The following is a 12465-nucleotide window of genomic DNA, read 5'->3' as shown; positions in this document are numbered from 1 at the left end:
TTGTTTGATCAACTTGGTAAGGTGAGATACTTCACATAGCAAGACTTGAGATCGAACTACTACCAAGCAAGGATAACAGAAGGTGATGAGTCAAAGACTTCATGCGTGACCCGATATGGCTTATATGAATTCCTAATGATGACCTTCGATCTAGACACTCATGAATAAGATCTTCTAACCATATCTAGACAAGTATGTAGTGGTGTACTTGATCCACATAGTCATCTACAATAACACCGTGAAGGAACACATGGAGTATCTAAGGTAAGTTTTCAAGATCCTAAGACAGAACAAGTTATATGTATAGAAGAAGAAATGCTCCTTTACTAAGGAGGAGGTGAGCAATCGCATCAAGGATGGCAAGCTGATGATGGATCACAAAAAGGTGAAGGCCATCTAAGAATGGGATCCACCTACTAAGGTACCTCAGCTAAGGTCTTTCCTTAGCTTGGTTAACTACTACCAACGATTCATCAAGGGTTACTCTATAAGGGCAACTCCTCTCATCAATCTTCCCAAGAAGAACAAGACATGGGAATCAGATGAGAAGTGCCAACAAGACTTTGAGGACCTAAATAAGGTTGTGACTAAGAAGCGGTGTTGGCATTACCCGACCATACCAAGGTGTTTGAGGTACACACAGATGCCTCTTACTTTGCTAATGGAAGGGTTTTTATGCAAGATAAAAATCTGATCGCCTACAAGACTCGCAAGCTAAATGACAGAGGCGAGACAAGGTGCAAGAAAATGATATGACTGCCATTGTCCACTGCTTGTGCTCATAGAGGCATTATCTACTAGGGTCTCACTTTGTAATGAAAACCAACAACATTGCCACTAGCTACTTCCAAACCCAGAAGAAGCTAAGTCCCAAGCAAACTAGGTGGAAAAACTTCCTGACCGAGTTCGACTATACATTAGAGTACAAGTCGGGAAGTGCTAATCATGTGGTCAACACCCTAAGCCGCAAGACGAAACTAGCTACTATGACAAGCCATGCTGGACCTTCTAAGGGAGGAGTTGCAACATGATCCAATGGCTAAGAGCCTCATTCCCTTGGCCCATGAGGGAAAAACTAAGTGGTTCTATGTGGACAAAAACCTACTTTACACTAAAAGGAGACGACTCTACGTGCCCAAGTGAGGGAACATGAGATATGTTATCAAGGAATGCCATGATTCTAAGTGGGTAGAATACCCCTGGACAAGGACGCACACGAGCACTACTCAGGTCGACTTACTATTGGCCTCAAATACGGGATGAAGTCGAGGTCTATGTGAGGACTTATCCTGTGTGCCAATAAGATAAGGTAGAATAGTAACAACCAAGGGACCTATTGGAGCCACTACCCAATGCAAAACGTTCATAAGAGAACATCACTATGGACTTTATCATTGGGTTGCCCAAGTTGGACGGCTATACCTCAATCATCGTTGTAATGGATAAGTTCTCTATGTACGCCACCTTCTTAGCAACCCCTACTAACTATATCATGGAAGAGACAACAAAGCTATTCTTGAAGCACGTGGTTAAATATTGGGGGTTGCCCAAGTACATTTTTAGTGACCGCAACCCACAATTCACAAGAAAGTTTTAGAAGGGACTCTTCAAACTTAGAATATCAAAGCCTCATTTCTCTACAAGCTTTAACCCATAAACAAATGGGCAAACTAAGAGGGTGAATGCCTTACTAGAGTTATACTTGAGGCACTTTTGTGAGTGCCAACGAAAAGGATTGGGCTAAGTTGCTAGATGTGACCCAATTCTCATACAACCTGAAAATGAGTAAGGCGACCCACAAAAGCCCATTTAAGCTATCCACAAGACAACAACCATTGACTCCTCCCACATTAGAGATCGACTATACAGGAAGAAGTCCGACGACTTTCAAGTTTGCTAATGGATGGCATAAGCAAGCCGATATAGCTAGCTCATACTTGGACAAGGCTACTAAGAAAATGAAAAAGTGGGCTAATAAAAAGCGACGTCACACGATGCATAAAGTCAGAGCATGGTGCTTGTCAAGATCCTTCCCTCAACAATTCAAGTCACTAAGGCTAATGTATAAAGGCCTTGCGAGGAGGTTTGAAAGTCCCTTCCCCATACATGGTTGATGCAAAATGGTACATGGGTTGTTCCATAAAAGGCTAATGTCACAAGATGCTTAAAAAGACTTTGAAGACTACAAATTGGAAAGAGTATGAAAGCTTCAAGAGAGGGCTAGAGATATCCACACATCTCTACACTTGGCTAGTATTGCAATAGTGTGAGGTGTTCTACAATCTTCCAAAGTCATCTTGTACATAGCCTAATACATAAACTAGTGTAAGAGCATCTAGAATATTCTTGATTTGTAAGGAAACCCTCCAAGGTTCTACAGACTTCCCAAGGTGCCTATAAATAAATGAGGCCCTCATTTGGCCAAGGCATTAGTCAAATGAGCTTCCTCCTATGCACTTGTAAACCATCCTTAAGGGCAATAAAAGCTTCCCTTCTTTAATTGTTACCTACTATGCCTTCTAAAACTTCTAAGACGTGTAAATTTAACCTAAAAAGCTAAACATAGAAGTAAAGCTAACTTAGCAAGATCAAGTGTCTAGACTTGAGTAACTGTCTCACGAGCTTAAGAAAATACTATGTCTGTGACACTAAGGAGAAGATACTATGGGATGTAAGTGGTTATTTACAATCAAATACAATGCAAATGGATCAATTAAATGATACAAGGAAAAACACATTGCGAAGAAATACACTCAAACCTATAGAATTGATTACCAAGAAGCGTTTACTCTATATGCTAAGATAAATATAGTCATAAGTCCTATTGTTATTTGCAACCAATTTAGTTAGATTCTTCAACAATGAGATGTGGAGAATGTGTTCTTAAATAGAAACTTGGAAGAAGCCTATACAGAGTTACCCTCGGGATTTGATGAAGAAAGAAAATATAAAAGATAGTAGACCAAGGTGGTGTTTGTTTTCTTTCCTTTATACTAAAAACAATTTGTTTTCAGAATTAAAGTTGTTTATTTTTTTACTTTTTCATGACTTATTATAAACTTTTTATTAAATAGAAGAAACCAAAATATATAACTTTTTTTAAATAGAAAAAATAACATATTTGTTTTGCTTTACTTTTTAATACTTCATAAAAAATAAAATACTATAAAAACAAACAACCTAATATTTAATACTATTAAATATTAAGGTTCTATTAAAAATAAAGTAAAACAAATAAACACCACCTAAGAAAGTCATTATATGGCCTAAAGCAATCACATAGTGCAAGGTTAAACGGATTGGTGTAATTAATTTTTAAAAATCTTTAGAAACATGTAAAAATAATTCAAATATGTTAGAAGAAAACACTATTTTTAAAAACATGTTTTTTATTCTCAAAAACTAAAAAATAATCTTGAGAACAATTCCCAAACATAACCAAATTCTTTGTTTTCCTTTACATGATACAAAACAATTATTCTTCAACTTTTTGACTTTCAAGACACTTTTCTTGATTTGCTATAAAACAAAAAACAAAAAACAAACAAACCTTGTCATTGTTGAACTAAATTATTCTAGATAATAGCAAAAAGGTACATAAATATATGTCATCAGATCATTTGGCCGACCTACCCAAGCTAAAAAAAAAAAAGCATAAGAGTTCCTAAACTCATTAAAAATATCTGCTCTTGAAGCAGGAAACACTAGATGATCTTTTTGACGAGATGTTTTGACTAGGAGTAAATTGTTTACCAACAATAAGATCACAACAAAACAAGCCTTGTTTGGAGTTGACTAAATGATTTTGTAACCATCAAAAGATAATTTTGAATCTTTATATTGGCACATACGAGTTTATTATATCATCACGATTGTAACATTTTTGAAAGAATATTTTATACTAAAAATTACTTAAAGCTATTCTTAAATTTGAATAAGAAAGGTCCTAACAAGCTTGGTTATATAATACGAATACACGTACACAAGAATAATGCAAATTAAGTCAAACGTGCACAAAACCTACATATATATTTTGAACCCCAAGCAGTTGAATGGTCTCTTAAGTGCCAGGGAACAATAGCAACTTACAGATATGACATCATAAAGCAAAACATACCAAAGAGACTGATGAAAAATTCATTGGCAGCATCTCTCTGACTGGGATGGTATCAATACATGTCCTCTAATGAAGCCAAGTTCTGCATATATATCTAAAAAAAAATGAAGACGATAAGAACAAAAGCGTTTTTTTTACATTTGAAGATATATAAAGGGAAAAAAAATTGTAACAGCTTCTCGCTCACATCTTTGCCCTAAGGATCAACTTCCTCCCCCAGAATCCTCTTCCTCGGTGTCTTCTTCCACAGAATCCTCTACCCCGTGATGCTGCTCTTCAGAATCCCCTTCCTCAGCATCTTCTTCATCATGAACTTCTCCCTTGGAATGCTGGGCATTCAACACATGTAGTGCATCATATTAAGCAGGAAAGAGTAAAAATTACAAGAACAAAATTTAAACGTACTCGGTATGAAAGGAGAATCACAGAATGATCAAATCAAACTACTGCTACATGGTAGCCTTGTAGTTATTTCTCAACGTTAATAACTATTTGTAAATGACCTAATTAAGTCTCACCAAGTTCCTCCATCCATAAAATGAGACCCTCCATGCAGCTCTAACAGGAAAATACCTTCAATCTATTGTCCCCTATAATCCTCAATCTGCATCAATCCTCACACAATTTTTTAAATGATTTACCTCCAAACATATGATAATAACTTAGGGGCATTCCTAAGAACCTTGGGATTGTACTCCCCAAACTGCACCACAGAAATTACAAGCTAAAAAGATTTTGCTGATTTACTGGTTTTAAATGCTTGAGAATATGGAAATATGCGAAATAAGATAACCTCCTTTAACATCAATGGAAACTGGTAAATTTCTGTGCTCAAGTAAGGACTGACAACATAAACCCAACTCTACAACAATGCAAACTCAAATGATCAAGAACATCTTTTGATCTATACTTGGTCATTAAATGAACTTAATTATCAAATTCCATCCTTTAACTTGATTATTTAACTATGTTGGATCGAAGATAAGATCTCATATCTATTCTCATTTCTTTTGCAACCACTACACTTGACTTTCACTTTCTCGCTGCATTTGTATTTTCTATGGATATATATAACCTTTTTTACAGGAGCATTTTAGACTTTCTAACAACCCCAATCTTAAAACAACAATGCATATGAGAAGTCTTGTCATTTTTTAAATAATCAACACAATCATCAAGTTTCGATCTCTAGCTATTCTAACTTGACTATTGAACAAAGTTAGACACAAAACTAATTATCGTGAACATTATAACATCTAGTTTCAGCCCACAACATAGGCCATCTCTCTAGGTCCGCATCTGAACTGACTGGAAACCCAAGGTTTAAATTTTCTATAACCTTTTCCCATGGATCTTAAATTTGTTTCAATTGGGGTGCAGTCCGGTCATGTTTTAAAAAGTGATGCATTAAAATACTTGAGCAACCAAAAACAGATAGTAAGATTAACTTTGTCCAAAAAAAAACAATAAATGAAGTAGCCTAAGGATACGAAAATAAAAGATTGATTCACACAAATCATGAAAAATTCTGCCCCCATCAATGTAGATTCCTTATTTTAAGAAACTAAACATGTGTTATAGACTTGAAAAACATGAAAATTTTATGGGCTTGCGCTCTATGTCTTCTTCTCATAGCAAGCAGAATTGAGAGATGGTAAACAGACAGAATTATAATTAGAATTCACGATATGCAGAGAATGGTGATGGGGGAAGATGGTGTTAAGAGTAGAAGGAAGTCAGGGGAATTATAACATACCCTTTCCGTAAACTTATGTATGATAGTATTCAGGTCATTCTCCAAAATTTCCCGCCGGTTATTCATCCATACAGACTCTAAACTTGGTGTGAATGAGTCTCCCTGGCAAAAAAATTCCATCTGAGGGCATTCCTTGATATCCACGAATGTCAAGGATCGGAATATGATGCAGTATCTTGCTGAGCAAAAGCTTTTCAGATTTGGTAAATTCTGAAGTTTTAGCCTTCGTAATTTGGTGTGAACAGCCTCATTACCCGTTGCTTCACCTCCTTCACTTTCAACTATTACTTTCACCTTATCACAGTCGCTCACAGTAAGCTGTTCAAGTGTCTTAACCATTGACAGTGTTAACAAAATTTCCAAGTTCTCACAACCCAATAATTCTAGAATACGAAGCTTTTGAAGATTCTGGCCAGGGATTATCTTGTATAGATGTGTGAGACTTGCTAGTCTCTTTATGTATACTTCTTCCAAGGACGGGAATTTGAAGGTGCTACTTGCAGAGGAGAAGCTTTCCAGATTTACTAAATCACGAAGTCGTAGCTTCTCTAACTTAGTGAAACTGACATCATCTGTAGCTTCACTCCCATCATCTCGTACTATTTCCTTCACACTGAAGCACACCGCAATCCAAAGGTTTTTGAGATTCACTAGTCTTTTAGCCATCGAGGGTGATACCAAATTTCTCAAATTTTCACAGTAAAATACCTCCAGAGAATGAAGATTTTGAAGAATTGGCTGTAAGCTGGATAGATGCATAAGCATAGGCAATGCACACAAGGATATATTAGTTAACCGGGGAATTTTCTCACCCGCAAGCTCTTCACCTTGCATTACCTCTTCCACTGACTTACAACGAGACACCTTAAGTATCTCTAGATTCTGTAATACTGGCAGCTTACTGCAGGGGATCACAACTGAAATATCGTCACAATTTTCTATACTTAAAACTCTTAGTTTTCCAAATGACTCACTTGAATATTGGCCCCGCCATATCTCCACGAGGCCCTTTGAGCCCACCCGCAGTTCCTCCAAATTAGGAAATGCGTTCTGACAAATCAAATGAATAACATTAATATTTTATTACTCTAACAAAACTTTAGTAAATAAACAAGGTCTATATATAAAAAGGCTTCCAAGTAATTTATCTTCATTATAGGTTCTCTAGTAAGCTAATTTTATGAAAACTGGTTACTATTATTATTGAACACAATCATAACATGAATATGATAATTAATATAAATACCTTGAATAGATAGTTATAGTAGCTAAATGCAGTTTGGGTAATATGGGTAATATAATATCACTAGCATTTGTAGCACCCGTTAACTCAATAAAAAATTGTTGGATCTATAAAACATAATGCTTATTACACCTCAAAATTCTCATGACTATTAATTATTTGTGCCTCTTTCTCCATATTCTAAAGTCTCTTTATCTAATTTGATTAATTTGGCTATAAATCTAGTAACCCAAATGTGCAAAAGGAGTAATACCTCTTCGACCACAAAAAGAGGTTGTTTATCAAGTTCACCTTCAACACTTTTTTCTTGAAAAAGTACGATCACTTTATCACACCAATATACTTCCAATTTCTTCAACAGTGAACAAGTCAAAGTATACTTCTCCTGGCCGAACCTTCTGAGGTGGCCTAAACAAAAAAGTGTGAGAGAGGTTAGTCTAGGGAAAAGAAACAAAGGCACTGCTTCAACTCCATTTTCATTTGAAACAATATACTCCACTCCACAATCATGTATCTGTAGGTCCTTAAGTTGCTCAAGACCCTTCACAATTGAAGCCGGAAAAACATATTTCAAGGAAGTACAATCATAAAGGCTCAATGAATTTAGATTTTGAAAGGCAAGATATCCTTGGGGATCCTTCTTCCTCACGCTCTTCACATTTTGACCATCTAAACAAATTTCTTCCTCACACGTGTCCCATATTGTTCTGATATTTTCCATTGAACGCAAATTTAAGGACTCCAACCTGGGCAATGCAACCTGTCCAATTTATAACATAGAATTAATAATTAATGTAGTCGTTCACCTACATTCCAATAACATATATAATTGAATATATGAGGTTTCAATCAATATGTCAATGTGACAAACTACAAAATTAACTAAGATTTTGCTATAAATTCTCTTTTCAAATAAGAAAATAAGATAACCCAATTTTCATCTCTATTTTTAAATTTAAGGAAGTTGGTACTGAATTTTTTCTTACAATTAAGGCAATAGAATGATCCTAAATTTTGTATCTTTTTTTTTTTATTCGATAAATCATTGTAGATCATGTAGAGGCGGCCATAATAGTCATCAATCTATTTGTTCAGATTCTATAGGCTTGCAAAAAAAAAAATGCAATCCACAAACATACCATGCTTTGTAGATTAAAATAAAGAATAGAAAAAATGATATTTGTATAAATACTTTTCTTCATTAATTACAAATTAATTGTCCCACTAATGTGCACCTCATGATTGATATTGACATCACTTCTATCAAATTTTTAATGCATTATCTTTTTTTACTTTTTCCACTACATAGGTAATTTTTCCACTAATTTTATTTGTACGTTTTGTATGACTTATTTTATTTGATTATTTACTTTCTAAAATTTGAAGTATTTAAATTAATTGTTCAATAATGATAGGGTACTCAATCATTATGAACTGATTGCAACTATTACGATTCTCGTTATTATCAGCCTTTATTTTAACATTTTCATTCATAAAACAAGTATATAATGTGACTTTCATATTATTTTAATTTTTAAGCTCTAATTTTCAATTGTGATTTTTGCCCTATTGTTCATCCATTTTTTGTTTCTTGCAACAAAATGCAATTTTCAAATTTTTGTAAATTTTATCCTTTGTAAATTTTCATTTTTTAACCTAATATTTTCACCATTTGAATGGTGAATAACATTGCTTAAAAAGAAAAAGCAAAAAGAGATAAATAATTCGACAATGTGTGTTAATAGTTATTATAAAAAAATATTTAATTAGTTGAATAAGCTTAGCTTATTTTTCCTTAAATAAAATATATTTCATGCAAAAATAATAAAAATAAATGCCATATTAGAAAAACTATGGAGATTTGCCAAATGAATTGGAAAAACAAATGAAAAGCATATTAAGAAAAAAAGTGAACTCATAATAATGGAAAGAAGAGCAAGATAAAATTAAAGAATCAAAATTCACCTCTTATTTGATGTTAGAAATTAAACATGATTGAAGAGTTAATTTTTGAGATTAATGATGGGAGACTCATGAGATAATGGAAGTGGAACTCTTTGAGAAATGAAAAAAAATGTATATATTTTGAAATTTTGTTATATCTACAACATTTTGGATGAAACAATATAAATACTTTCTAAGTTAAAAATTCAAAATTAAAATATACATATTTGTGTGCTAAATAATATAAATATGTTTATAAGCCTAAAAAAGTGAAGATAAACTTGTGAAATGGAATAGGAAAGAGGCATAATCAGGATGATGAGGGATCACTTTCCACTTTCTTAATAAGAGTTTACTCATGGACAAAATTAATCTATTTCCTTATATCAGAATTAATGAGAAAAAATAAGGTTAGTTATGTAATTTTTTGAGAGAAAATGATTAGTAAGTTTAAAAAAATTGAAATAGAAAATATACATATTTCACGGCGAAATAAGATCAATATGTTTAGGAGGAACAAATCTTGTGACAGGCTATTTGGCTTTCTTAGTAGTACATACTACCATTAGGAAACTACTGATTTAATTAATGTATATGATTAATTTGTTTGCAAGAGAAGTTGAAGAGTAAAAAGAGCTGAATGGCAGAAATTGAAAGTGAAAATTAAACATACCTGATTGAAAAAAGAGCTGCTTGGCTCCTGGCTGCCACTGGTTCCTGTGGAGTAGAAGTTAATGAGATTTGGCAGACGTTCCAGTTTCAAGGATCCCAGTTGAGGAAACACTAGTACTGATTCCCTGGCTTGTGTTGTAGGAAGCCATATGATATATTTCAAGCTGTTACATTCCTCTATTTCCAGAACTCTTAAGTTGGCAAAACACCCCACCGGAAATCAGCCATGCCATACTGCTTCCAATTGCTCGAGACATCTGAGCTTTAATCTTTCCAAGAGAGGAAAGGCACGTGGTGGATCGACCCATTCCATTTCCCTTGTATTCATGATGTATTGCATCCCATCACTCCTAGAGATATACAGATACTTGAGTTGAAGAAAACCATCGCAGCCTAGCTCATTAATAAAATGTTTGGTATCAACTAGTCTGTCCAATACTAGAACTTCAGTTGTCTTAAAAAGCTTGGAGAAGCACTTGACCAGATGGGGGACTTTGACCACATCGTGCAGGCTCGGATTGAGCTGGCTCCACTCATTCTGACCCAAACTGAGCAACAACCTTCTAGAGGCCTTTGTACTATCATTACACCGACCCCATTGACCATCATCACACCAAGCCCATGGACCATCGCCTACACATATATCATATCTAGTGAGGTTCTCAAAGGAAACATCTTCCAAAAGCAAACGTGAAAATGGTATGACCAATTCCAAAGCCCTCAAACAGGACAAGTGTTTCAACCCACAAAGAGTAGGAATGGTGTCTAGGTAGAGTGGACTGTCCTCCAATATATTAATCCTAATACACAAATGCTCTAACCGACGTAAACTTGATATCATCAGCGGATTACTTCTACTGGGGAGAATTGTGCCCCTTAAACTCAACATCCTTAGATCAGTCAATTCCATCATTACTTCGAGACCCTTGAAACTCAAACAATCTACAAGGCTAAGAATTTGTAGTCTCTTAAGGTTTCCAAGTATTTTTATGTCTTCGATCTGGTGACCGTGTACACACAATGTTCGAAGATTTGAAAGAGAGTGAATTGATAAAGACAGATGTTGCCGATGCCATCCAGTCAAGCTTAAAACTCTGACTTCTGCTTTGAAAAAAGTATCTGGAATTTTCAAAGAAAAATGAATACTATCCAACAAAACAAATGGAGGCTCAGAACATACCAATCCTTCTTGAAGGGCATTAACACGTGTGCATTTCAAAAATATGCCTGTACAATTTCTCGGTTCAGCGCCACTCCTGTACAATTTCTCGGTTCAGCGCCACTCTTTTCCCATTCTTGTGATCTAACAACTCCGTCCACCTCAAATTGATGAAGATGTTTCGATGCAATTAATTTGGCAACATCACGAACCACGTCATGCATTTTGACAAACCCGTTACCTTCCTCCACAAAAAGCAAGCTTGGAGCTCTATCATAGTATTTATCATCTTCAAGTGCATCAAGCAACAGGCTTGAGGATTTAAGAATTCTCACCAGGGAAACTATTCTATCTCTTGCGTGCTCCAATGAATCGATCTTACTAAACAAATCCAAACCCATGCCATATTTTAACAAGTCATCCAATGGAATATCACCATTGCCCAGTGAACCAATGAGCAAGAACAATGACTTCGCTTCAGCACTTTTCAAATGCTTGTAGCTCCACTCCAGACACGAGTACACATTTTCAGTCACTCCTTCTATGTTTGTTGGTGTAGACATTCTCAGCTCCTGCAAGGCATTCCTCCATACAGCCACTCCCTCACCCTTTAGCGCCGTTGCAATTGTTACAATAGCTACTGGAAGACCCTCACATTTTTTGAATACTTCAGTTGCTATGGGCCGCAATTCATGCTCCTGCTCGAAATCACTTGCAGTCCTCTGAAATAATTTCCAAGCTTCCTCATCACACAGATGATTAACATGGAAGTCCTTACAAGTACCCATATCCTTAGATAACATGCCATGCTGTCTTGACGTCAACACTACTTTGCATGCCATCCGATCATCTTTACAAGGAATTCCAACTTGCTCCAGATCTATCACCTTCCAAATATCATCTAAGATAAGAAGGATGTTCTGCTTCTTCAGTCCATGCATCAGTTCAATTGCTCTTGTGGACTCATCCTCCCCCGTAAATTTCAAGCCTAACATCTCTGCAATTTTTTTTTGAATATTAGAAATTCCTCGTTGAGGTTTTTCCAGGTCTCGAGTCCAGGATACATCTATGTAGACTTCTGTTGTGAACAGCTTCCCTTGCTTTGCTCGTTCGGCTACTTGTTTAACCAGTGTGGTTTTGCCCACACCGCCCATCCCCCAAACTCCAATCATCTTGATCTTATCATCTCCCAATGCATCCATTATTTCGTTCAAAATCAATTCTCTCGATCCAAAAGGTTCATAATTTTTAAAGGTTAGGTTTCGTAGAGGGACACGATATGATACTTCATGAGGGAAATTGCCTTCTTTTTGGATTTTAACAATAACCTGCGCCTTCTTGTATGATTTCCTGCTTAGCAGGTACTGTGACTTGAGATTAGGACACCACCCATTGAAACAGCTCTTGTTTTCATCTTTCATCAATTCCTCTGCCTCCCCTGTAATCACATCTACCCGATTCAGCCACTCTTGAACAATAGGTCTGATTTTATACCCCACTCTTGTCGTTTCTTCACAAACAGTTCTCTGAAGGTCATCCCTAACACGCCCCAACTCCTGAACCTTGTTGTTGAG

General features: G+C 35.6%; 2 protein-coding genes across 3 annotated transcripts; both read right to left on the bottom strand.

Moving 5' to 3' along the window:
* Window positions 1–3894: 3894 nt before the first annotated feature.
* LOC104881440 (uncharacterized) lies at window positions 3895–9842 on the bottom strand. 2 transcript variants are annotated; one of them, XM_010661718.3, is made up of 5 exons: window positions 9734–9842; window positions 7370–7876; window positions 5874–6923; window positions 4305–4446; window positions 3895–4211 (listed from the first exon to the last, which is right to left on the bottom strand). In XM_010661718.3, the coding sequence occupies exons 2-4, from the start codon at window positions 7835–7837 to the stop codon at window positions 4321–4323; spliced, it is 1644 nt and encodes a 547-aa protein (XP_010660020.1). In that variant the 5' UTR covers window positions 7838–7876; window positions 9734–9842; the 3' UTR covers window positions 3895–4211; window positions 4305–4320. The 2 variants fall into 2 exon arrangements, with proteins under 2 accessions (XP_010660020.1, XP_010660019.1); XM_010661717.3 differs by having other exon boundaries at window positions 3895–4446.
* Window positions 9843–10947: 1105 nt separating this feature from the next.
* Window positions 10948–12093, bottom strand: LOC104881456 (disease resistance protein At4g27190). Its single transcript, XM_010661797.2, has one exon. The coding sequence runs from the start codon at window positions 12091–12093 to the stop codon at window positions 10948–10950; it is 1146 nt and encodes a 381-aa protein (XP_010660099.2).
* Window positions 12094–12465: the final 372 nt, after the last annotated feature.

Source organism: Vitis vinifera, chromosome 14 (genome assembly GCF_030704535.1).
Source record: "Vitis vinifera cultivar Pinot Noir 40024 chromosome 14, ASM3070453v1".
In the NCBI taxonomy this organism is placed as follows: domain Eukaryota; kingdom Viridiplantae; phylum Streptophyta; class Magnoliopsida; order Vitales; family Vitaceae; genus Vitis; species Vitis vinifera.
Note: the sequence above shows the minus strand (reverse complement) of the source record. Positions and strands in the feature narration are given on the sequence as shown.